At 45.7% G+C, this 25072-nt stretch overlaps 1 protein-coding gene across 5 annotated transcripts in view; it reads left to right on the top strand.

Moving 5' to 3' along the window:
* SEPTIN11 (septin 11) overlaps positions 1-21773 on the top strand; it is a 48026-nt gene extending 26253 nt beyond the window's left edge. Inside the window, exons 4-10 of one of the 5 annotated variants that reach the window (XM_065736713.1) lie at positions 2962-3148; positions 5336-5497; positions 7254-7350; positions 9214-9382; positions 13691-13823; positions 14385-14572; positions 21743-21773. In XM_065736713.1, the coding sequence (XP_065592785.1) occupies positions 2962-3148; positions 5336-5497; positions 7254-7350; positions 9214-9382; positions 13691-13823; positions 14385-14572; positions 21743-21758 (952 nt within the window). In that variant the 3' untranslated portion in view covers positions 21759-21773. Of the gene's footprint in view, positions 1-2961; positions 3149-5335; positions 5498-7253; positions 7351-9213; positions 9383-10024; positions 10132-13690; positions 13824-14384; positions 14573-17786; positions 19234-20045; positions 20545-21742 lie in introns of those variants that run through there. The other 4 variants (XM_065736711.1, XM_065736712.1, XR_010622232.1 and 1 more) reach the window with 4 other exon arrangements.
* The last annotated feature ends 3299 nt before the right edge of the window (positions 21774-25072 follow it).

Raw genomic sequence — 25072 nt, 5'->3', positions numbered from 1 at the left:
GAGTGAAGTGGGCATGGAAGTGGTTTGCCTGCCGTTCCAAGAAGAGGAGACTTATTTCCATTCCTCACTGTTTCTTAGGTCTCCTTGCTCTCCCTGATGGAAAGAGGGTTGTGGACCCCCTGCCACTTGCTGAATTTCCCTGTCAGGTGCTTTTCTTGCAGGAATAGCAGGGATCCCTCCAACCATCCATCTCCCTTTCATGCTCCCTGATATTCTTTAATGCCCCAGTGATGACTGCTAAGTGAGCTGGCCACTTGATGTGGGAGTGGCTCCAGGCAGATCTCTCCTTGCCCCGGGGTCTCCCTGATTTGAGGACCCCCCTTGCATACCATAATGCCCAGCTGCACTGCACAACCTGCCTGCCTTGTCAAAGAGTTGATGGTGGCCATCTATTTAGCACCATAATCGCTTTTTATTCATTGTGACTATTGCCAGCAACCCTCAAGTGAAACTGGCATCAGCAAGTCAGTGTTTGTGGACATACTATTCAGTACAAAGTTTGAAAGTGAGTTTGCAACACAAGGCTAGTATGAGATCTTCTTCCAAATAACTAGCAATAGGATGAGAGGTTATGGCAATAGTTGCACTAGAGGAGGTTCAGGTTAGGTATTAGGAAAAAACTACGCTCAGGAGTGTTAATACAGTGGCACAGGCTGCCCATTGGGATGGTGCAGCCACCATCTCTAGAGCTGTTAAAGAACCATGTGGGTGTGGCACTGAGGGACATGGTCAGTGGGCATGGTAGAGAGGGGATGATGGTTGGACTTGATGATCTTAGAGGTCTTTTCCAACCTAAAGACTCTATGATTCTATCTCCCCAATTTCAGGACTCACCTTTCACATCACAGTCCCCCTCCTCTGCTGCTGAATGCACCTACACCAGAGGTGATCACCACTGTCTATGTGCAGCTTAGTTTAAGTGTCTACTTGAACTGAAATATAGAAATATTTGAATATGTGTGTTCATGTAGTAATTGCTTTCCCATCTTTAGGTGATTGGAACTCAGATCGTAGTTCCTGTCAACACTGTCCTGCAGTGCTCAAGTCCAGCTAAGTTTTTGTTTAACCTGGCACCTAGGGACAGATTTACGTGTTGCATGTATGAAGTAAATATTCTCAGCAGCCTGTATTATGAGCAGCCTGCACAATCCCTTGTATCTATCCGTATGGGCTTTTTTGCCATTTTGTTTAAAAACAGTCACTTACTGTTAATGTCTAATAAGCCAATTAATCCATTTCCTACATTTTAGATCTGCGCATTCTGTCATTGCAGCATTCCCACCTCCCTCTTCAGGCTTCCTTTCAGTTCTGTTCCCTGCACCTGGACAACTGGGGGATGCTGGCTGGCAATGTGTGTTCTGAGCAAAAGCCATGAGGGTGCTAGAAAGATAAACACTGTTAGGCCTTTGACAAGGCAAGCTTAAAGTGAAAGATTCCACTGACAATTCTGTTAGTGTGGAGATTGAGCAGATGCTGTTTCCAGTTCCTCAATGAAAATTTCTTTGATTTTTCAAAAATATTATTATTTTTATAATGCTTTGTTTCTGGAATGTTTCCTTGCTCTCTGACCTGCCACTGAACTGCAAATGTTGTCCTTGTTTTGCTGCTCCTGCTCCTAGCCAACACTACGGAGCTGATGCAGGGAGGCATGCGTGCAGCCTGGAAGGAGCTCTGCACATCAGACACTGCCATATGCTCTCAGGCAAGAACAAAAGCTGCTCAGAAGAGGAGCAGGTGCACAGAGTGGGGATGCTCTGCAGTTTGTTACTGCCGGGTCACTTTGCATTTGCTTCATTCAGCAGACAAGTGCCAGTGGTATGGGTAATGAAGCCCCTCCAACTTCCCTGGCGGCCAATTGGAGAGCTGGGCCAGAGACAGCTTGCATTTTGCTGTGTCCCAGAGCAAAGCTCTGCTCTGATATGGACTTTTCTCTGTCTCATGTAAGGTCTTGCTGATTTATTAGCTTCTTGTGCCTGCAAATTAAACAGTGCTCAGTGCTTTCTGGGTGTCTGGTATCAGTGGCCATTATGCAGCAATGGCTACTTCCTGCTATAGTTCTTGCTCAGTAAATTGAGCAAGGCTGTTCTATGTAGGCCAGAGTTTTGAGCAACTGCTCGAACAGCTGCAGTGGCATCTGGAGCTGAGGGTCAGGACCTTGCTGGCTGCTTATTGTATTTTCTGGAGGACCTGAAAATGCCTCATTCCCTGCTTCCTCCTCACAGCCACTCCTCAGGGAGGACATGAACACCTCTTTGAGTCCAGTACTTGAGACAGTGGCAGTGTTGTTTGGTCTCAGTGTCATCCTCAGGGCTCTTCCTTGGGCCAAAGGTTCTGCGATTGCCTTGGTGGAGGAAACACCAAACAAAAAGGTTTCTTTTCCAGGAATACGATCAGTCAGATCAGAGCATGCTAAACTGTGCCAGCATTTTTTTTTTCTTCAGTCAAAACAATCCCCCCCCAAACAGTCTCAAACATTCAGTGACTTTTGAGTTTTGCTCACAAGCTTCAATTCCTGAAGATTTCTATTTTTTTTCCCTGTGTATATCTCTCCTTCCTCTTTTAAGACTGCAAACAAACTTATGGAATAAATAGAGGAGGTGATTTCATTGGTACATTTTCTTGTTTCTGGTGATTTTCAACGGTATTCTCAGATCAGTGGTTCAGATCTTAATGGGAGAGACTCCAAAATAGGTATTTCTTCAGGGTAGCAGCTTTGTGTGCACCTAAAGTCTAGTGTCCCCACAATATCTCCTTGCTTATTTGTCCATAATAAACTCCCTGTGCACCAAACAAAAGCACACTCTTTGTAGGCAGGGACTATAGGTTGGACAGGGAGGGTTCCAACTGTAGCACTTGCCTCCATAGTGTGCAGAGCACCGGTGAAACTTTGAGTGTTGTTTGGTGACTTGTGTTGTCCCAGCAGTAAGCATTTGCTCAGTGCTCTCTCTCATCTCTCCTCAGCTACAAGCCCATAGTAGAGTACATTGATGCACAGTTTGAAGCCTACTTGCAAGAAGAGCTGAAGATCAAACGATCCCTGTTCAATTACCATGACACTAGAATTCATGCCTGCCTGTATTTCATTGCGCCAACTGGACACTCACTGAAATCCCTAGATCTGGTCACCATGAAGAAGCTCGACAGTAAGGTATTTGCTGCCCGTGTTATGCCCATGGCACAGCTCTGCTGGTTTTTTTTTTGTGGATTTTATGACCTTGCCAAAGACCTAGCTAAACTTGCACAGAAAAATACTGTCTGTGTTTTACAGCAGGGAATGGCAGAGATGTGGTGTGAAAATCTTACTACCTTGGGCTAGCTGATGGGATATGTCATAATTCAGTGGTTCATAACCTTGCACAGATTTAATATAAGTGTGGACTCTTATCCGTTCCCATTCCTGGTTAGGAAATGAGTCTACTTTGCTCCACAGCTACACTGTAAAATTAACAGCGGGAGAGTTGTGGTTTAACACTGCCAAGTTCAGTGGCAGGTTTTCTCACAACTGAAAGATCACTTAGCTGCTGGGGAAAAAAAAAACAAAACATTTTTTCCTCTTTCAGTCCATAATAAAAATGACAGGTTGAAGTTGATCTCAGCTAGTTTTGCACTAAGTACAGTTGCCATCTCTATTTTACTTTATCCAATGATTAGTTTTGGTATGAAACCTCATGCAAGTGTATGTGAGAGGGAGATTAAGTACATTCAAACACTTAGGGTCACCTTACAGTCAAAGAAGAAAAACAAATCAGAATGCTGTGTCTGCATGCTCTGAGCACATCCAGCTAGATACAAACAGTGATTTGAACTTCAAGGCAATGTAATGTTGCTTTAACCATGATCTGTTAAACACCAAGAATCTGAATAAATGTTACTCTGCATGCATTTTCTCAGTTACCCTCATTGCTAGCAAAAACAAGAACAAAACGTGGTTTTAAGCATGGATCCTTGCTACTTCTGAGTAAGTTTTGATCTCTCTTCTTTCAGGGAAAATAACCAATCTACAAATGTACATTGATTCTGGTTGAAAAGTGTTTCAATTGCGATCTCTCTGTGTTTCTCTATATCGTGACTAAGCAATTTAAAACTGTCCACCCTGCTCCTGTGGCTTATTGAATCCTGATTCTGCAAAAGATAAATGATGACAATGCTTCTTTATTTCTTAGAGTGACCCATTGATTGAGGTTTATTGCAGTGATGGAGAAACATCCCTGCTCTGTTCAGCTTAAAATAGGGTTATGATGATTAACCCAAAATAAGCTAACTGGCATTCATCCTCATTCTTTTGACAAAAGGTGGATTTAGTAACTCCAGGACATCCTCTGAACAGAATTAACTGATGTAATATAAGAGGATTTTCAAGTACTGTAAATAAAATCCCTACATATCGGTCAATATTAACATCTTCCGCACTAGCGATGTTGTCTATTGTTGAAAAGGAGGATAGCAAGAGAAAAGCAAATTCTGCAAGATCAAAGACAGAAAAACAGTCTGTCTGGAGGGAGTGGAAAGGAAATAGTGCTGCTTTCCTCTCTTTTGCATGTCCTTAACTTCTCTCAGCAACGCAGACTTTTGTGTGGTGCTTGCTTTTTGTGGATCAGTTTAGCTACGTCTAGATTCTGCCATGTCCCTGTGGCTTTCATATGCTGCCATTTGCTGTATACTACAAGTGTTGCATTCTGTGTAGGGAAGAGTCAGTAATTTATCTTGAATTTCTGCGTTAACCACATCATGCTGTTATCTTTGATTGTCCAAGAGCTGCAAAGGGACAAAACCAATCCTTGCTTTCTAAGTGCAGTGGTGTAGAAGAGCGTGTGCTGCCACGTGGGTAGAGGAGCAAGCCTCTGTTACTGCTAGCTCTCATCCTGCTGTAGTGGAACAGCAGCACTGTGGTGTGCCAATCTGTCCCCAATAGCAGCACCAAAGTGAACTCCTATAGGAGGCTGTTGTCTGAGGGTGTCACAGCCACCCGACCTGCTGTGGCTCGGAGAAGTGCCTAGATGGTAATTTCCTTTTTTTTTTTTTTTTTCTTTTTTCAGAACAGATTGTAATAGTCTAGGACAGGATTTCCTGTCCAGCCAATCTGGATGAAGAGGGGAATATGACAGAGACAGGAAATAACATGTTGCCAAATTGCATTTGACTTCTTTTTAAGGCCATATTTGCTGCTGCCTGAATATCCTGAGTATGACAGTGCTGTTGTCAGCAGCAGCCATTGGGAAGTCTTCTGCTGGGTTGGTGGCAGCTGGTGGCACCGGTGGGGCTATTGCTGCAGGATGTGTGCTGTCCTGTACTCTCCTCGTGATTCAAAGTGTGCAGTGCTGTCCTTGTCTTGCAGGTGAACATCATCCCTATCATTGCCAAGGCCGACACCATTGCAAAAAATGAGTTGCACAAGTTCAAGAGTAAAATCATGAGCGAGCTGGTCAGCAACGGCGTCCAGATCTACCAGTTCCCAACAGATGAAGAGACAGTGGCTGAGATCAATGCCACAATGAGCGTATGTCTTTCTTTGAGTTTTGCTTCCCTTGCTTTCAGTGGGGCCATCCCCAAGGGCAGGGCACATTATGCCATCTTTCTTTTGGCTTTAAAAGTGTGGTCTGAGCACAGAAACCAGGCTGGCCAGAAGGCTTTTGGCACTGGTGATACATAGGCTGCCTGACCTGACACACTTCTTTGTCTGCCAAGCACTTCTCCTCTGAGCATTTTTTACATCCTCCCCCTCTCGCACTCTCAGTGTTCCTTTCTCAGGGAAGGAAGAGGATGGGAGGCAAGGCCTGGAGCAGTCAGGTAGAGGGCTGAGGTTTGAGTTTCCTGTCCTGAGTGACCACTTGATGCTTGTTGGGGATGCATCACTTCTGTCTTTGTTTTGCTTTCCAGTGAGAGAGGGGCTGCCACTGATTTTCCAGCTCTTGGCAGAGCCAGCAGCCATCAGTGGCGTGGGCTTTGGTTTTCATTTCTTTCCCCTTCCCCCAGCAGTAGCAGTGGGAACTGAGGGCAGACAGAGCTTGGGTAAAGTGAGCATTTTAGTGGGTTCTACACTGAGAAACAACAGTTTGCCACGGGTCTGACTGGTAGTGCAAGGGGAAGAATGTGAACCCCAGGTTTCTGGCATTGCCACACCATTACTGCAGGGCTCGCAGGGCCATTGGGTATCTTTAGCAAGGCAAGTAACACCCAAAGGGGTGTGCTGATCCCAAAGTAAGTGCATCTAATGTGAGCAAGACTGTGAGTGAGCGGAAGACTGAGTTGCTATTGGTGTTTCACAGGGAGTGAAGGTGTCACAGTTAAGATATTTCCTTGTAACTTGAAGACTTGTGAGAGTTTTCCTGCACAGCTGCCTGTAGATAGGTGATTTCCACATGCAGCTGTATATCAGACCCTTTTCAAATCTCTGCACTGCCTCCCCTTTTTCCCTGTCAGTGTTGTCCCTGCAGCAGGTGGAAGCTGGCACAGAGAAGGGATGTGCTTCTGCCCAGGCATTGTGTGTGTGCTGTTTTCCTCTGCTGGGAAACTCCTCTGCCAGTTAATCACATCCTCTGCAGCTTGGCTTTTCCCTTTCCTGCCCAGCCCGTGACCACAACCTGGCTGCTGAGGCACTGCGCCTGGAGCTCACGCCCAGCTCCTTTGGACGCTCTTTAGGCTGGAGAGCACTGTGGGCTGAGCTGGTGGGAGAGGCAAGCTCCCCACTGGCAACAGCTGTGCTTCTGGGAGCAGATCTCAAAGTGCTGCGGCCACACCCGCAGAGAGATTGGGATAGAGCAGAGCTTGGTGACTCAGACATGTCAGCCCTGGGCTGGGTCACATAGGCTCTTCCCCTTGCTCAGTTTTGCCCTTTTGAAGAGGAAGCATTAATAATTATTTCAAGCAACAGAACCCCCCTGGATTTTTAGCCTACCTCACTTGGGAGGATGCATGTTAATTTTAATTTTTTAATTTTGTTACTATTTTTTCTTAGTGTTCAAATTAAATTCAGGTTTGTCTTTTTCTGTGCTACGCATCGTTGTGGATCGTAATCATGTGTAAAATATACACACTTCTTGTATTTTTAGGAGTTCAGAGCTTGGGGACTAGAAGTGTGAGCAGCTTTCTAATCCAGACTGTCCTGTTGCTCTTCCTAAAATGCCGTCTGAATTGCAAAGGGACTTAAGTAACTTAAATCCTGCACGGCTGCCACAGTAAACAGCCTTCTTCAGAGACAGTTCTGTCAGAGCAACAAAGGAAATCCCTAACCTCATTGTCCCTTTTCTCCATAGGTCCACCTTCCATTTGCCGTAGTTGGCAGCACTGAAGAAGTAAAGATTGGCAACAAGATGGCAAAAGCCAGGCAGTACCCATGGGGTGTTGTCCAGGGTATGTACCGACAGCACAGATAAATCCTTGTAATCTTGTCTCATTCTAAGGAAAGGTGCATTGATCTCCGGATGCCCCTAATCAAAATCTTGGGAAAGCAAGATTGCCACTCTACAGCTTCTCCTTAAAAACAAGGCTTTGTGACTTGGGGATGGGTGGGATTCAGCCTGGCCACTAGGGTAGCCCTGCTAAGAGATGTTAAATAACTGACTGCTGAAATGGAAACATAAATTGTCCTCTCTTCTGTGTGCTTTTCTGTCAGTAATAAAGCATGAGCAATGGGGAAGATCTGGGCAACTAAATGGTTTGGACTTTGTACACAAGGCAGAATACAAACGTATAGCTAGGGGGGTTTTCCAGGGAGGGGAGCGCATGCTGTGCCCTGCCAGCTTCCTTCAAGCAGGAGCAGAACTAGTCCAATACTGACTGCTTGGTACTTCTTGTCCTGGTATTCTAATACATGGACCCGCAGCTTAAGTGTATAATCCCTCATAAAGTCAACTGAGAGCAGAGTTCAGTTCAAGTTTTTTGCAGCCCAGACTGTCCTAAAGGTTCCTAAGATAGAGCTGGCCCTCGCTTTCCCAGCTGGTGCTGGGAATTACAGGGTTGAGACCATGGTGGTCTGTTGGTGGTTTTAGCTGAATATCCAACTGGAGAATGGCCCAGCGAGCTGCAGGGGAGCATCCACAGAACAATTCTGCAAAACTCACCCCGGTTTTTCTTCAGTAACACAAACTGAGGCAGCCTTGGACTTATTGTCTATAACTGTGTGCCCCAGAGGGTAATTCTGGGAATAGCTGACAGTTAGGAAAGAAGTTCTGTTTGGTAAGTCTTGTACTTGACATGTATCCTGCTAGGTTCTTGCTGTTCTCAGGAACTAAGAGCAGATAGTCTAAGAAATTTATCTAAGAAATTTATCCACAGGGACTTTGAAGATCTGGCCTTGAACTGCCCCTTTCCAGTGAGACAACTGCTCTGATCTGAAGGGGAGATCAAATAATCTGATCTGAAGGGGAGCAGCTGGAGTGCTCTGCTGGGTCCCCAAGGGCATGCTGCAGAGCTAGCAGCAGAACTGCTTTCTGCTTGCTGCTGGATCCTAAAAAGAGAACTTCCATCCCTTGTTCTTCAGAATACTCAAACTGTTTGCTGCACTGAAGCATGCAGCCCTCTGGTTGCACATACCCCTTGGAGGCTGAACAGCTTGCTTTGCCAGGAGCTGAGTGGGGCATGCCAGACCCTGTTGTGCATAGAAATGGTTATGAGAGCCCGCATTGTAGTGCTTGTGAGCTGCCACGTTTTCAGCCCCAGAAGCAGAGGTGTAGGGCTTCTCTGTAAGGTCGGCTGCCATGGAAAGAGCATCTCTGGTGGGGTATTCTTATTTTCTTGCTTTCTCTAAAGCCTCAAGCTGAGACTTTCTGGCTGCCTACCGTTACCTTCTGTTGGTGACTTGAAGTTAGAGTGGGTTTGAGTGGGAAGCACAATCCCACGTGCAAAGGAATCATATCATTACCTTGCTACTGAAGATAATACACTTGGAACCAGAGGAAGGATGATGACAAGAGGTAATGGCCATAAGTTGCACCAGGTGATGTTTGAGTTGAATATTAGGAACGATTTCTTCTCAGAAAGAGTGGTAATACATTAACACAGGCTGCCCAGGGAGGAAGTGGAGTCACTGTCCCTGGAGGTGTTGAAGAAATGTAGAGACTGTGGCACTGATGGACATGGTTCAGTGGGCCTGATGGGAATGGTTCAACTGCTGGATGGGATGATTTTAGAGGTCTCTTCCAACCTTAATAATTCAATGATTCCAAGGAAACCTGGCTGCTGGGTTTAATGTTTTCTCTGTGGCTGTCTTTGCAGTTGAAAATGAAAATCACTGTGACTTCGTGAAGCTGCGGGAGATGCTGATCCGAGTGAACATGGAGGACTTGAGAGAGCAGACACACACCCGACACTATGAGCTGTACAGGCGCTGCAAGCTAGAAGAAATGGGATTCAAGGACACAGATCCAGACAGCAAGCCTTTCAGGTAGGCAAGTGTAAATCGGGTCTTGTACAGCCAGAGAGCTGGGAGGACTTGGGGTTGCCAGTGTTTGCATTGACCAGGAGAGGAATAGCCATGGTCAGTAGGAAGCAGCTGAGATCTGAGGTGTGACGGGGAGTACAACTTTGCACAATGCAATCCTGCCCTCATGGCTGAGGATTTCTGCTGGAAAAACACAGGAAAATCTTGGGTGGTTGACAGAGCCATTTCTTGCCTTAATAATTTGAAAATGTCTGCAGCCACACAGGATGGCTATGCATGCTTTCTAGAGCTTACAAGATGTCACCGGGTTCTTGAAGGCAATGTGTTTTGAGAGTAGGATATGACCCATTTCAGTTCAACATGCTTCCTAAGAATTTAGGAGGAAGAAGTTTATGCCCACAGATCTATGCACACCTTTGCTTAAATTGTATCAGCTTTCTCTTTGCACCCTTTGAGTTCCCTTTGCTCAACTGCATCAAATGTAAGTTGCTGGCTGCGAGGCCTTTCAGTCTATTTCCTACCTGCTCTTGGTCAGCTGGTATTGAAAAGCTTCAAAATAACTGATTTCTAAACACTCCTCCAGTGGAAATAGGTTTCTCACTGATCTTTATAAGCTGAGGCTTTAAACTGTCCACTGCCCTACAGGGCAGAGAGGCTGCTGTGATGCAGAGCCTGCCAAGAGGATTGTTTCCGTTTCCTGGTTTCATTGTGTTCTCAGCAATGTGGAAGTGGGCATGTTTTTGTAAGACATGGTAAGAGAGTTGGAGGTGGTCAGCAATCAGGGCTTGTAGGCATGCCTGATTAGGAATATCAGTTAACATTCTTGTCGAGTTGTCATTTTCAAGCTAGAAAAAGCTCTTTTGGGGATTGAAATCTGATCTTTCTCAATTTTGCTGTTGCTTTCCTAAAACCCGGTGTACTGTCCAGTCTTAAGTAATGCTTACGTTCACCTTCCTGCTGGCAGTACCATGAGCTTCCTGGAGAGCTGGGTGTCTGTTGAGCTGAGCACTTATTAATTGCTTCAAAAATTCCTCCTGATGCTTGTTCCCTGGGAGAAGGGCAAGTTTTGAGATGGTCAGGTGATATTGTAATGCCTTCTTTACTCTTATAATGCAGATACAACTTTCTAGCTGCCAACTCACTCTGCCAGAAGTCAAGAACAAGTACAGTAGCTGCATTTTGGCTGCATTCTTTCTGAGATGAATGTAACTCGTGCACTGAGATATTAACTGATTATGAAAGGGGAGATCCTGGGGTAAATGTTCTTGTTGACTCTCCTGGAGTTTTCCACAGCTAGTCCAATATGTGATGTGAAGACAGTACCATGGTCTGATGCTTGAGGTTTGTTTTATTGCTAAATACAGTTTGTACCGTCTCTGACAGCTTTGTTGGTCAGAAGCCCAAGTCATTATCCAAAGATGACAGCTGTGTGGGAATTTGGGAGCAAATGTTTGTTTTCTTCCTCTGTTTCCTGTGCCTCCCCACCTTTTTCCCAATAATTGCACCCGCTGCCTTAGCAGCATCCCACGCTCCTCTGCCCCAAGGGTGAGCAGTCAGGATTACACATGCATCTTTGCATTGACATCAGTTTGTCTCTGCAATACACACATGTGTCAGGAGCTGACGTGCCAGTCTCTGGGATGGTAGCCATGCAGATCACCACAGGCAGACATGTTTTGTCTCTGATCTTCAATGGGGAAAAGCAGGGTCCTTGTATTGCTGTCGCTGAAAAACAGCGGAGTGTGGCCTGTGCCATGGCACTGAGTTTGCTCTGGTTAGGGGTTTGATCTGTGGCTTGCTGAGATTATGCAGTTGCATTTCTTCTGCCATGGAGAAATTGTGCCTAAATCAGTCAAGCCCAGTTCTGTTACGAAGCCCAAGTGTGAAGCTTTATTGGATTTCCTTTCTGGAGAGTAATGGCTTAAGATGGGCTCAGCCCTTCCCTTCCAGGAATCTGAGGAATTTCCATTACTTCCTGTACACGAGGTCTCTTTTGACCAAGCTATAAGTAGAAAGGAAATGAAAATGTACAGAATTTCTCCATCTGGTACGTGCTAGTTCAGAGCAGTTCACTCTGGCTGCTTCCTCCCCCTCTCCAATAAACAAACAAAACCCATGAACCCAAGCTATTTGACCGAGGCCGATATATATTTGAAATGAGGAAAACTGTGTCTTTGGTTCCCTCTGTTCTTCTTGAGACCAGCGATCAAAAGCATGCCTTTGCCCTGGATCTGGGTGCTGGGGGGACAGCTGCTTTTCAGCCAGTTTGCTTTAGAGAGCCCTTCATAAACCTCAGGGGAAGCTGAGCCAACTGATGGCGATGAGTGGGCGGCTGCAAAAAGGAAGCTGGCAAAGCATTTACAGGGTCATCCTTTAGTGTGGGGTATGTTTGTTGGGAAATCCAGATACTCTAGGAGCATATGTTTGTGTACTTAAAAAGTAAACTCCCTTGTCATCTTTGCCTGTGAGAAGCTCTAGGGTTCCCAGTCGGTTTGAACTGTTATCTCCTGGGGACTGTGAGAGTTTCTTCATATGCAGCCTGGAGTTGCTGGGCCAGTTTCTCTGTGAATATCACTTCTCTGGAAGTCAAAGTAGCTTCAAAAGAGAATTCAGTTTTCTAGTTCGAGGTTAATAGCAAGTGTTAAAAGAAGAAAGCTGGGATGAGCACTGAGCCCGGGCTCCTTGCGAGCCTTTCCCTGCTTGCACATCACCTGGCATTACACTGTTGGAAGTGAGCTTTGCAAAAAGTCGTTGGCAGTGCAGGATACAATTAGCAGTGTGAAGAACTTTCCAGTTCAGTTCATAATGCTCTGCTTCTCCCTAGGATAGTGTGTCATTGCAGATCCCACTTTGCACACTGAACTGTAAAGACCGATCTGCACTCATGGTTTTCCTACACTAGATTCTTAAGAAGGGTTTATGAATTGAATTTTTATTGTCCAGAAGTGTCAGAGGATTAAGTCCAAGAATGAATTTTAGGGAGGCTTCAATTCAAATGTCCTGGTCTGTATCTGCTGTGAATGGAGTGGCTCTTAATATAGTTGAGAATCCAAAGGTGCCTCCTGCTCTGTTCCTGCATGAAAAGATTTTTGTGATTTTACAATAAGTGGTTTTCATTCGATGTGTGGGAAGCTGTTGTGGTCAGCTGGGATTGAGCAATTGCTCCTGGGTGGCTAGTGCTGTGCAAGAAAGCCCTGGGTATTCTCTCTGCTATGTTTTTTAGGAGTGAATCAAAGTACTGATCGGTTAACAGAGTTAAGCCCAAGACTTGTGTCTTTGTGTCTAGTTTTGTTCTCCAACTCATAGTAAAAAAAACCAATTACAGTCACAACCTAGGAAAGACAAAGCCTGGACATTAATAGGATGAAGATGTTCCACTGGCCCCGTGGTTAATGTGTTCCTTAGGTGTATTCATGCAACACATGTCTCTGCAGTGGAGTTTTCATTTAAAAAAGGGAGTTTCAGAAAAGCTTCTTGGGGAAATAGTTATCATTCCCACACTGTCATCATGGCAGAAATATCCAAACCCATTTAAGGAATAAAACAAGAAGGAATTTGGCATCTAGAATTCCTACAAGGCTCTGAAACTTTAAGTGCATGGATGACATATTTGGTGTCCCAAATACTTGCTGCAGTACCTCAGTGCTGGGGAAATAAAGGAATGCAAGGAAGTAGAGAAGGAATAAAGACGTGAAAGAATACAGTGGTGTGGTAATTCAGTGCAGGAACACTGCCTCTCATTTGCAAAGTCTTTGTTCTCCCTGGACAGCTAAAGGAGAAAGAGAGGTCTCCCAAGGTGGTTTTACCTAAATAAAGCTCCTGGTCTGAATCCATTAGTAAAAAGTAGTGAAAATTAATTTTGCTTTGTGTCAATGTCCTGCTTAACAAGCTACATAAAACCAGATTTTGCTCTGTGATATGCCTGTCTCTGCTCCACAAACCTGACATTTCCAATGAGATTCAGGATAAAGAGTGCAAGAAGTGAGGATGTGTAAATCAGGCACGTATCAAGGCATGCTAGCATCATGGATTGCTGTAGGTGATCCCACAGTGGCTGCTTATTTTGAAGGACAGACATCATGACTGTTATGTGACTTACATGATCCTTAAGTGTGCTCATTTTTGCTTGCTGGTTTGACCCTCTGACCAATGGTGCCATCCAGGAAGCTAGGACTGGTTTTGGCAGAGGTGTTCATGCCTTTCTTGCGAGTTAGGGACCTCTGGTGACGTTTTGTGAAAAGGTGATGAAACTCATGACTCTGCATGAAACACAGTTCTGACTCTGTTTTGTATTTATTCCTCTGTTTTCAGTCTCCAAGAGACTTATGAAGCAAAGAGGAACGAATTCCTGGGTGAACTCCAGAAGAAGGAGGATGAAATGAGGCAGATGTTTGTCATGAGAGTGAAGGAAAAGGAAGCAGAATTGAAAGAAGCTGAGAAAGATGTGAGTATATCGTAACTCAGTGGGTTGTGTGTGAGGGTTTGAGCTGGGCTTTTTCCAGGAGAGTCTTGAGAGCTCAGGCAGGCACCTTGATTCCAACATCAAGCCTGAAGAGGGCCTTGGCTGTCATAAAGAGTTTCAGGGAGCAGATGTGGACTCAGTCCTTCCGTGGTCTTGTGGTGTGACCCCATCACATCATCAGTCACACATCTGCCAAAAGGAGAGGCAGAGAAAGCCCCAGAAATGGTTATCATCCTGACTGGCTGTGTTTTCTTGCTTTGCACAAGGAAATTGAGAGCCTGGTAGATACAAAACATTGAAGACCAGAATACAAGGTTTGGAAATGTGCCTGTTGAGTTCCTGCAAAAATTTAAGTCTTGCTTGTATGTGCTTATGTTAACTGTAGAGCTTTTCTTGCAGGGGCTAATGTGCTTGGAGAACAGAACAGTGACTTGTTATCAGTGCAGGGAGGCCCCCAGTGCTGGTGGGACTGCTTTAGGCATAATTTCCTGTAACCTGGGTTAAACTTTCTCCTCCTCCATTTTATTGTCTCTATCCTGGCAGCTTCATGAAAAGTTTGATCATCTAAAGAGGACTCACCAAGAGGAGAAGAAAAAAGTGGAAGACAAAAAGAAGGAGCTTGAGGAAGAGCTGAACAACTTTCAGAAGAAGAAGGCAGCAGCTCAGCTATTACAGTCACAGGCTCAGCAGGCAGGTTCTCAACAAACCAAGAAAGACAAGGACAAGAAAAAGTAAGCGGATGTCACCCACATCCTTTGTAGGGCTTATTACAGTTTGGGGGGGTTGTTTTTGTTTTTGGTTTTTGTTGTTGGTTGTTTTTTTTTTTTTTCCTTGCTGCATGTCTGTATTTGCTTTTTCCCATTACCAGACTGGAAACTGGGCTTTTATCAGACTGGTCAAATAAAATATATTTTTTTCTAAAGGGTGGGCCAGGGAAATGATCTTAATTTTTCTCTAGAGGGATATCCTCAAATCTTGCCAAAATCTGACTGTGTGGGAGAGCAATCAAATGGTGGAGACCTGTGATCTCCCCAGCATCTTCTGGAACAGCTCTGAGCTGTCCTGGATGCAGATTTATCTGTCTGAGCCAAAAGTAAAAGGGGGTCTCTACTCGTCCTTCCTCTCACCCAGCAGTTGTCCCCAGTTCCCATTCTTTAAGATTATAGTTGTAAGTAGAAACAGATCAGAAACCAAAACCACCATGTTATTTTTATGTGGAAATCTTAGTGCCAAAAGTGAATATTTGGAAGCTTGCTTTGAAGTCAAGAAGTTTTTCTTTTCTTTTTTCTTTTCTTTTTTTACTTTTTGTTTGTTTGTTTTTAAACAAGCAACTGCTATGGTACCGTAATTGCAGGTAAATGGCATTTGTACTTGTATTGAGTTAACTGAATAAGCTGCAAAACCCCCGTACATTTTAATAAACACAACAGCACTGTTTTCTACTATTTTATATTTGTATGCTAGGAGTGTAATTCTCTACCCTCCAGTGTTCTGAGATTTCAGCTACTTAAGTAGTAACCAAGTATATTTGTGGGCAGTCACTTGGGAAGCAGTTTTTTAAGATGTGTTCAGTTTGGACCTAATTCTGCTTCCAGGCTCAGAGTTAAGTCCCTGCAGAGCTCTCCTGAATACTTCTCATTTGATCCAAATAGATTTAATCTCCTTCTTGCAGCCTATGCTTGGAGTTAGCTATGCATAGCATGCTGGTAGTGCAAGAGACTCGTAGTTATTACTTGCTACCGGCTACTTCACCATACTTTTAGAACACAAGGTCCACTTGGATATTATGCTGATAGCGAAGCCAAACAGACATTGCAGAGGGGAAGCTGCCTGTGCACAGCTTGCTTGTGTAGTGTAGCAAGACAGATAACTGTAACAGGGGCTACTTTGAAGCTTCCTGTTGATACTTCCATCCACTTGTTTTCAGTACCCAGTAAAGAGGTACTCACGTGAGTCCTTTCTGGGTCGTCTGCGGTAATGGCTCTGGTTGATAACTACAATCAGGAAAGCTGCAAAGGTGGTAAAATAGCCAATCTCACTGGGAAATGCTTCTTTCTTCAATCCACGCACAGCGATGACAGTTCCATGCAATGCAGTGCATTTCTTAAGTTGGCTCTGGCAGAGTAAGCTACTCTATTAACACTAAGTTGTCACTTTTAAAAGAACTGAAATGCTGATAGGAACGTGGTATAGACATTTCAGTGTCCTTTGCTAACTTTCTTCAGCCAGGTCTGAGCTGTCTTATAGTGTGGGCTGTGACAGTCTGTGATATTGCATATATACTAGTATATTTTTATATTGTGGGAAGTCATGCAGATGCTTACTGCACGTCCCATCTCTACAGCTGAGTCAGTGGCCATTGTTCATCGCTCCTGCCCCCGGCTTTCCCCGGGAAGGTGGGGAGGATCTGGGACTGGTTCCTCTTCTGATGTAAATTGTTGTAGCTCCTATGGAGCTGTGCTGCTTTATGCAAACTGAGAACATGGCCTTTGGCACCCACTGAAATACAGAGGGCGACTGTGTGCTGCATGTTCTGCTTGGCTAAAGGAATCATTACACACTGATTGGTGTTATGTCAAAGCGTAGAAGTGATAAGTGTCTGGCAGCTGACATACTGCTCTGTGAGAATGCCTGCTAACAGGGCAGGCTGGAACGCCAAGCACAGTAGCTGCTTCAGTGGTTCTGTAGTGTCTGAATTACTAGCAGGGGCTTTAAAGGGAAATGCTGATGCATTTCCTTGTAGCATATCCTGGTTTTTCTAAAGGCTTTAAATTTCTCTCTGCACTTCAGTGACGAGCTGTGGGTTGTGTAGGTAAGGCTCTCAACCCTCTGTGCTGGCATGGACTGTGGTGGTGCTCTACTTCTACTTCTTGGAATCCTGTAGATTCGTGATTTTTTCATCAGTTGTTGCAGCTCTGTCCTGATGACTGAGCTGCACAGGACAGCACATCTGTATGCCTCAAGCCCTCGAGTCAGTGTAGCACAGACATGTACTCCAAGCCTTCCTTAAGTCTGAGATTGAGCTTGCTGACGTAATTTTGCGATGGGATTGCACTTCAAACCCACACAATCTGGAGCTGGTTCCTGCCAATGGGTTTGGCAAAACCTTTTGAAAACAAGAAGCAAATGGCCTTTTGGTGCTTCCTGTTTGGTAGACCGCCATGTGCCGACCTCAGTGTCATTGGGTTACTTGCTCATCCTTAACTTACTTAGTAGGCAAGACCATCTGTTTGGGCTCTGTTTCTGTTGAGATACTTTTGAAATCCAGATGAAGTTCCAGCTTCATTTCCATATAATAATTTCCAGTCCAGAGTTGACTCTGTAGGCCTTATGGTCCATGCTTAGTCCCAGAACAGTCCTTAAAGTATAATACAGTTATAATGTGCATGTCATGCCTGGCCCAGAACCCTTCTAAAATGATTTAATGATGTCTGAAGGATCTGAATTGGGTTGAAAACCAATGCTGGGGGACCTTGTGTTGCTCAGCTCTGAGATATCTGCCTTTCAGAAAAGGCTGGCACAACTTTCTGCAAGAGTGCCCATATTCAAGTAACCCAAACTGGACATCTCCAATCATGTTTTGCCCATCCACATTTCCTGAAAATGCAAAGTTTAAGGGCACCAGCCACATACACCTGTAACCCTGGCTAACTTTTGGTGGTTGATTGTTCAGTACTTCTTCCCTGTTGGATTTATTTTTTTGCTTTTGCTTGTCATGTAGGTAGAATAGAGCTCAGTCTTGAGGTTTCTTTTTAATTCCATAATCCATCTGCATGCCCACCCACCACAGTGGGTTGCTAGTGTCCTAGTGTCAGCTCTCCCAGCTTTTCTTGATTTTTGGTGGTTTTTATTTTATTTTATTTTTTTCATTTTGATTTCTGTTATTGCTAACTTTTTGTTTTTGTTTTTCTTTTTTTTTGTTCTTTTTTTTTTTTTAACTTGCAGTGCAAGCTTCACATAAAGCCTGTCAAGCCAAGGATGTTCCTGCATTCACCTGCTTTTGCAGTAATGTTTCTGCCATCTGTTTTTTCTTTTTTCTTTCTTTTTTTTTCTTGTTTTTAACATGAATAACTATTAACTCATCTAATAATGTAGTGGGAACAAGAGGGAAGAAGGGTTGGATGCAGGACTGTGTGTAGCAGGAAACTGAGGGTGGGAGGAAGGGAGGGAAGTGAATGATACCATGTATTTTTCTGGTCCAAACCAGCAACGGTAAATCACTCTGAATCAGTCTGAACTGAGAGTCAGGGCAGAGCTGAATTCTACCAGTATCCCCTCAGTAGCTAATGTGTTAGAGAAAAATGAGCCCTGCTGTTGGGGTGGGATAAGGGGAGGGGGGTACCAGTGTGTAGATAACAAAAGTTTAACTGACCTTGCATGCTATTACATTTGCATGATTTCTTTTTTCACTTAGCTGCTGTTTTTTGTTGTCTGACTGGATAATATTAGTTGGGCTGGTTTTGTTGTCACGTGCTGGTGTATTTTTACAGCCACCCTTGCAGGTAGGCATAGCAGTTCCTTGCTGAATGCAGCTGTGGGAAGTGAGCACCTGCAGATGCCTGGAAGAGGGGCTGCTTCTCATGCTTTCCTTACACTGCTTGCCACTGAAACCCCACTTAAAAGAGGGCCTGGTTCTCAGACTATTAGCAAGGTGTAGCAGTCCCTAAGGAATCAAATGCCCAGGCAGGGGAAGGTGTACCCTTCAATATCCCCCTGCTGCCTTTGGGAGCATTCCTGCACACACATAAATACAAACCCCGTAGTTGCAGCATCCAGGTTTCTGTGCTGAGAGAATGCTGTTTTATCAACCAGATGGTGGTTAATATAAAAGGTGGGAATTAGGGTCCCCATCCCTGGAGCTGCACACTGCAGAGCGGAAAACACATGCCAGTTCCTGAATGTTGATGGACGACTGACCCTTTGCCTGAAAAGCATCATAAAGTTAACACCTCCAACCCTGGGGAGCTTTGCACAACAGGTTACAGCCTGAGAGAAGGGCTTTCTCCAGACAGACTGATGTTGCGCTGTGGCCAGAGGTTTGTCATAACCTGCGAGTCGAGCTCCTTGCAGGGATGGAGAGCGGCCGAGCGAGGAGATGTGACATACCAGCAAGACACCTATAGCATAACCAGGCCTTGCTCTGTGACCAGCACAGTGTGAAATCAGTCTGCTTAATGTGTATTTTCTGTGCCATTGCTTTTTGGACAGAATCTTTCCCTTCCTACCCAAGAAGTGGCGAGCCATGCTTACCCTTTGACTGCTGGATTTCTTTCTCTTCTGCTGATGTACTGCCAGCATTTCCTCTGCTCCTAGCTAGGTAGTCTCCTCTTTCTTTAAAGCACTCCTAAAAATAACTCTCTCCACCTAAGTCTCACACAAGTCAGAATTACCACATTTTTTTGGAGAGTTGGGTGGCGAAATGTGTTTGGGAGTTGACTTTTATCTATTTATTTATTTTTATTTACGCTGTTTAACCCTTACCACTTAAACATGGCTTTGGGAAGAGGAAATTCAATGCAGCGCCTTGAACGGGCAGCAAAAAATTGGAGATGAGTAAGCTGGGAATAAAACTCATTGTCCTTTCTTTTGATCTCACCTCCTGGTCTTATCAAGCGTGATGTGCTTCCATCAGGCTGAACAGGCTTCTTAGGGAAAATTCTTATTTAGAAAAATGAAATTGTGATTATCCTGGCTTATGGCAAACTCAAGCTGAAAATCTTGAGTTATCGAGGGAGAAATCTGTTTGCTGGCACGAGTTATTTAGTCACATCACATGCTCCTGTCTCAAGCCTGAATGCTCGTGGCCATGTGCTTTGCTTCAGCTGTCTCTGCGTGTCCTCTCTTTAATTGCCAGCACTTTGTGCCAAGTAGAAAACTTAATTTTACCATTTATTTGTCCTGCTTCATTTGACAGCCCTTCCAAGGGATATTGGCAGAAGTCAGCTGAGTCTGGCAGTTTTTGTTTTTCTGACAGAAAGCTGTGGCCAAATGCATTAATGTCTTTTTGATTGGGTTTCTTCCTGCAGCACGAAGCAAGCTGTTTTGGGAAACCGGGCTTAAACCGTAAACTCGCTAAAGTGAAAGATGTTTTGTTTTCTCTGCCAAAGGAGGTGTTAAAATCTTTTCCTCCTCAGTCCCCCAGGCCATGTTTAGCTGGTTATTGCTGCACTTCTTTCTTTTCTTTACTTACGCCTTTTTTCACAGTAGTCCCTGGTTCTGCATGGAGTAAGCGATGCTTTCAGTCTAGCTGGATATGCTTTCACCTTGCATGTAAGTACAAGAGTAAGAGATGCACCTTTCCGCTCACCGTTGGCATGAGCAAAGCAGTTGTGTTTTTCTGGGGGCTTCTTTAAGTCCACTTACTTACAAGTGGCGTTGTTAAAAACCATTTTATAACTTTGTGTAATAGCCTGCTTTTGCTGAGATTTTGAAGGGGAAGGAAAAAAAAGCCATAGGGAACGTAACATCCAGCTGCTGCTGAGTGTCTGAAGTTACCCTGCACAGCTTCTCCGCGGGTCTGCTGGTGACAATGGGGACAGAGGCATGGTTGCATTGCACACGAGGCGTTGCAGACTTCAGTGTGCTGAAACAACGATGATCAGTAGCTGCTAATGCTGCACACCCCTCACACTAATAGAAACCTGAGAATAGTATATAGATGAGAAAGAAACCACAGGGGCATGTGTATTCCTGGGATGATGGTGTTCCCTGGGCAGAGGTGAACCTCAGAGGTGAAAAGGGAACACAAGGCAGGCCGCTGAGAGGGGCTAAATGGCTCTGCAGAGGTGGGCTGCATGTGTGTGGTAGGGTGGGGAAGGCAGTGAGTGGCACCCACCCCACGCTTCTCTGTGCCCCAAAACCCACAGTACGCGTTGCACTGCGGTGTGTGTGCTTTTGGCGGCTTGAAATCCTGTCAAGGAGATTTGTATCTCGGTGTCTCTTTCTAAGCATGCCCTTACCTAACATGAGCAGTGTTTCTGTGGGTAGTTCTCATTCCGCTTCTCCTAACGCGTTCGAGTGCGGATGGAAATGTCTTTCTGTGTGTGGCCGTACCAGGTGTGTCTATCTGAACCCAGCTGCCGCTCGCCCTCTGAGAAGCCAGCAGCGTGCACTTGTCTCTCTGCGGGGGCCCTGGGCTGCGTTCGCAGCGTGCGATATCCATGTCGCTGTCGTTAGCATGGAACAATAGAGATATGAAGGGTTTTTTAATTAATGGAAAATAAAGCTGTGAACAGCGGTAGAAATATTGTATTTGTATACATTTTTAATATTCTGATTGCCTTAAACTATAGATGTAGAACTTTATTACCTTGCTATTTGGAAATAACCCATGTTTGTTACTAAATAACTGTGTAACCTCCTTACAGTGTTAATGCAAATTATATGTATGCCTCTGTTAGATATTGTCACTTTATTTGATGTTAAAATATTTTTTTTTTATTTACGGATTGAACAATAACCTCGTAGCATAAGCTCAGTTCTTTCTTGTATATGCTTTAGGCTGCGTGCGCAAGCGGTGCCAGCACTTGAAGTGGGGAGAGGAAATATATTTTTACCCAAACGCTTTGGTCTTTGAGTTGCCTTTGTGACCTGGCCTTGCCGCTGCCGTAGCGGTGTGACGGGAGGGACGAGGCGATGTAGGTGCCCCGTGGCCGTGCCGTGCTCTCACGCTGTCTCTGTACACTCGTGTTGGTGCCGTCAGTCGCTGCCTGTGGCCGTCCCGAGCCCTGTGTGTGCTCAGGCCTCTGCTGCTGCGGTGCGGTTGGTTTGGATGACACCTCCCCAGCACGCTCCCTTCCTTCATGCTTTTAAAATGTTGTTCCTCCTTTTCTTTTTTCTCTCACCCTTTGTTTTCCATTTTGATTCTGAACTTCTGTTTCTTTCTCTCTTTCTCTCTGTAGCTTCTTCTTTCTGTAAACGCCATTTGCCCCCCCGCCGGGAGAAGCCATCTCATTCCTCCATCTCGTCCACCCTCCTCTCCTCCCTTTTGTTTCCCTCCTGTGCATCTGAGGGTGCGTGGTGCTCTGTGTCTGTGCGGCCGTCTGCGCAACCGAGGCTGCCAAACGTGACCGAGGTAACGACACGAGGGGAGAGCTTAGCCATGACACACGATGTTGCGCTGCGATCTCTTCCCCTTTCCCCACGCTTTTATTTCCTTTTGCCATAACGTGCTGCTGGCAACGAAGAGACCGGCGGACTGGCTGCTGGTGGTGTGTGTAGCCAGAGGACTCTGTTGCTGCCTCTGAATCTGGAGTTGGGACACCGCAGCCTCATCGCCAGTGTGTCCCGTGCTCCTCTGATGTGATGAGAATGTGCCCATAGACCCAGGTTTTGATATGGAGCTGCGTGAAGCAGAGATGGCTGCTGTTGTGTACTGCTGCAGTGATGGACCTGTTCAGACACTCAAGGCTTTGCTAATTTGTCTGTACAAGTGAAGTAGGTAGCTTCTCTTGTACTACTGAGCCACACTGACTTGTACTTGGATTAATGGCTTCATTTTGTGCTTATGAAGCCTGATTAGTAATTCTTTTCTTTTTCCAACCCCGAATGTGGGGTATTTGTTTACTTCAGCTAAAGGCTCGAAAAGTGCCAAAGAGTTGTTCGTAGGTGAGGAGGAAGCCTCTAAGCCTGGTGTGCAGTGACCTCTAGCTGCTTTGCAGCAGGTGGAAGGAGGCAGACTGAATCCCTTCAGATGTTTCCTACTTTTCTCTAACTAAATATTATTTTTTTTCATCTGCACACCTCAGTCAAAGAATTAACCCCCTTTACTCCACTGCGGATAGGTACTAATGAATGTTTTGCCTCTTCCCGTCAGTGTGAGGAGGGTGAGCTGCCAGGGGCTTGCTGGAGCCGGCCACCTGTTGTCCAGAAGCACAATGTTTTCCAGCACTGCTCAGCAATGAGGGCTGAAGCTCCCTCCACACGGGTGCCTGTATTTCTCAAGTAATAAAAAAAGAAAAAAGAAAAAAACCTCCACATGTTTATCCTGGAAACAACCAAATAGCTTTATAGTTACCATCTGAAAGATTATTAAATACTGGCCTTGTGCGTGTGCTGTAGTAACTGGTATTTTACATTTGTGATGAGGGTTTCCCTGGTGGTAGCAGTCTGTCCTGTGAGACCCCAGTGCTGTGCTGCAGCCTTTCTCTTGTGATACTCTTGCTTCCTATCACGCAGTCTGTTCTCGTGGGTGGGTACTGAGCTGTTTGGCTGAGCCCTGCCCTGTGTCAGCTCACCCGTGCCTTTGTTTTGCAGCTCCTGGAAGTTGTGCTGTGCTGATGCCTTGGGTCCTGCATGCAGCTCTGGCCCTCATGTCTACAGAAGGACACAGTAGTGAAGGGCACTGCAGTGCTAAATGGGATGGAGCAGCAGCCTGCCCGGTGAGAGTGCCATTTGGGGGAGGAAAAGCTGAGATGAGAGTGAGCATTGGCTCTGGCATGAGCTGGAGGTTGCAACCCATGTCCTCTAGAGGTCCCTTCCAGCCCAATTTTTTCTTTGAGTATGTGTTACAGTATAAGCCCACTCCATATGGCTGGTGATGGTTCCCACCTGCTGGTAACCGGATCAGCAGGACCAGAGCCAGGGGCATGCTCAGGGAAGGAGGGAATCTGCTCTAACCATTGTGAGTAATTTTCTTGGGGAGCAACTATGAACTTCCAGAATTTCTTGCCCAGGGTTAAGGATGTAGATACTATCAGCAGGAGGTTTAAAAAAAGAGAAGTGAATTAATGGAGAACAGAGCTGTAAAGAATTGTAGGGGATTGAACAAATTAAGACCTCTGCCATCCCTTACTCGGTGGATGCTGTTTGTGTCCCTTGTGTGTGGACAAGTGGCAGGAGCTGAGCTGGGAGCTTTGGGCTTTGCCAAGCTTCCTCCCTCGCCCAGGTGTTACAGGTAGAGGTGTCAGCCAAGGGAGAGGATGGCAGTGTGAAATGTGTTGTTGGACAGCCCAGTGGTTATTTGTTGTTTGGTGCCACCAAACATCCCCAGCCCCAGCAGAGCTGGAAAGCAGCCTCACCCACAAGAGCCAGCAAACATCTGACTTTCTCAGGTCTTCCGAGCAGATACTTCGGGCATAAAGGAAGAATGAGGTGTTGCAGTGTAATGGTAATGGCACGGCAGGTAAAGGTGAGCTGGCGTTATTGCTACAGATGGTGTCTGGAACAATTGGTGGTGCTCTGCTGACACTGGGATGTGGTTGCTGCACACTTAGTGTGCTGACGAGGTTGGATGTTAAGAAACGTATCTTCCCAGAAAGAGCAGTGATGCAGTGGCTCAGGCTGCCCAGGGAGGTGGTGTTCAGGAAGCACAGAGGTGTATCACTGAAGGACGTGGTTGGTGGGGACAGGCTGGGGTTGGACTTGGATGATCCTAGTGGTCTTTTCCAACCTTCACAATACTATGATTCTGTGTTTTGGGGAGTGCAATGCCTTTGTGCTGAGGGACATCAGGCAGCCTGTGGTCTCAAACTGTTTTGTCCTTCCTGCTGGCTATTCCCTTGAGCCATATCCTCTGCATCAGCTACTCTGGAGCCCTGCTAGAGCACTTTGTGCTAAGCATCCCAGGCAGGGTCCACGCCGTGCTGGACTGGGGTGCTCTGAATACTGTGAGGAAACCATAGCAGTGCCCATCAGCATCAGGGAACTACCACTCATGTTCCTGCAGAGCTGGGCACCTGCATTTGGGTCACAGGTGCTTTTTAAAGTCAATCCTCTTGGTAGCTGTGTCGGTTCTCAGCGGTGCAGGTCAGGCTCCTGGGTGTACCAGGGTGCTTCTGGCACAAAAAGAACAAAAAGTTCAAGGGGCGTATTTGCAATCACAGAGGCTGGGTTTTCTTTTCAGAAGTGCCAGCCAGGTGGCAGCCTGCCAGGAGGACTGCAGAGATAGGCGTGCCAGCCCAGGGCAGATGTCATCTGTCCGAACCTTGTGCTGTGTCAGTGGTTGCCTGTATCCAAGTGAAAGATGATCGGTGTGGCTTCAGGAAGAGCACCAGCAGAGCAGGGTGTTTTTTTCTCCCTCTGAAATCTGTTTAGGCAGTTTGGGGTTGGGAAGCGCTATGTTTGTGGCTCAGGGCGGGCACTGCTCTCATCCTCTCACGTTCAGGGAGGAGAGATGCCAAGCACAGAAACTGCCTCCGTACAGAGGCTCACAGCCACGGCTACGGTGCTCATTGCAGAAGCAAAGAACTGCTCCGGCAGCATCTCTGTGTTTCCTTATGCTGAGCTTCCCT

The sequence above is a fragment of the Cyrtonyx montezumae genome, unplaced genomic scaffold (assembly GCF_038088225.1).
Source record: "Cyrtonyx montezumae isolate F1298 unplaced genomic scaffold, pur_monq_1.0 scaffold_2, whole genome shotgun sequence".
Classification (NCBI taxonomy): Eukaryota; Metazoa; Chordata; class Aves; order Galliformes; family Odontophoridae; genus Cyrtonyx; species Cyrtonyx montezumae.
This window is presented reverse-complemented; position numbering and strand designations above follow the sequence as displayed.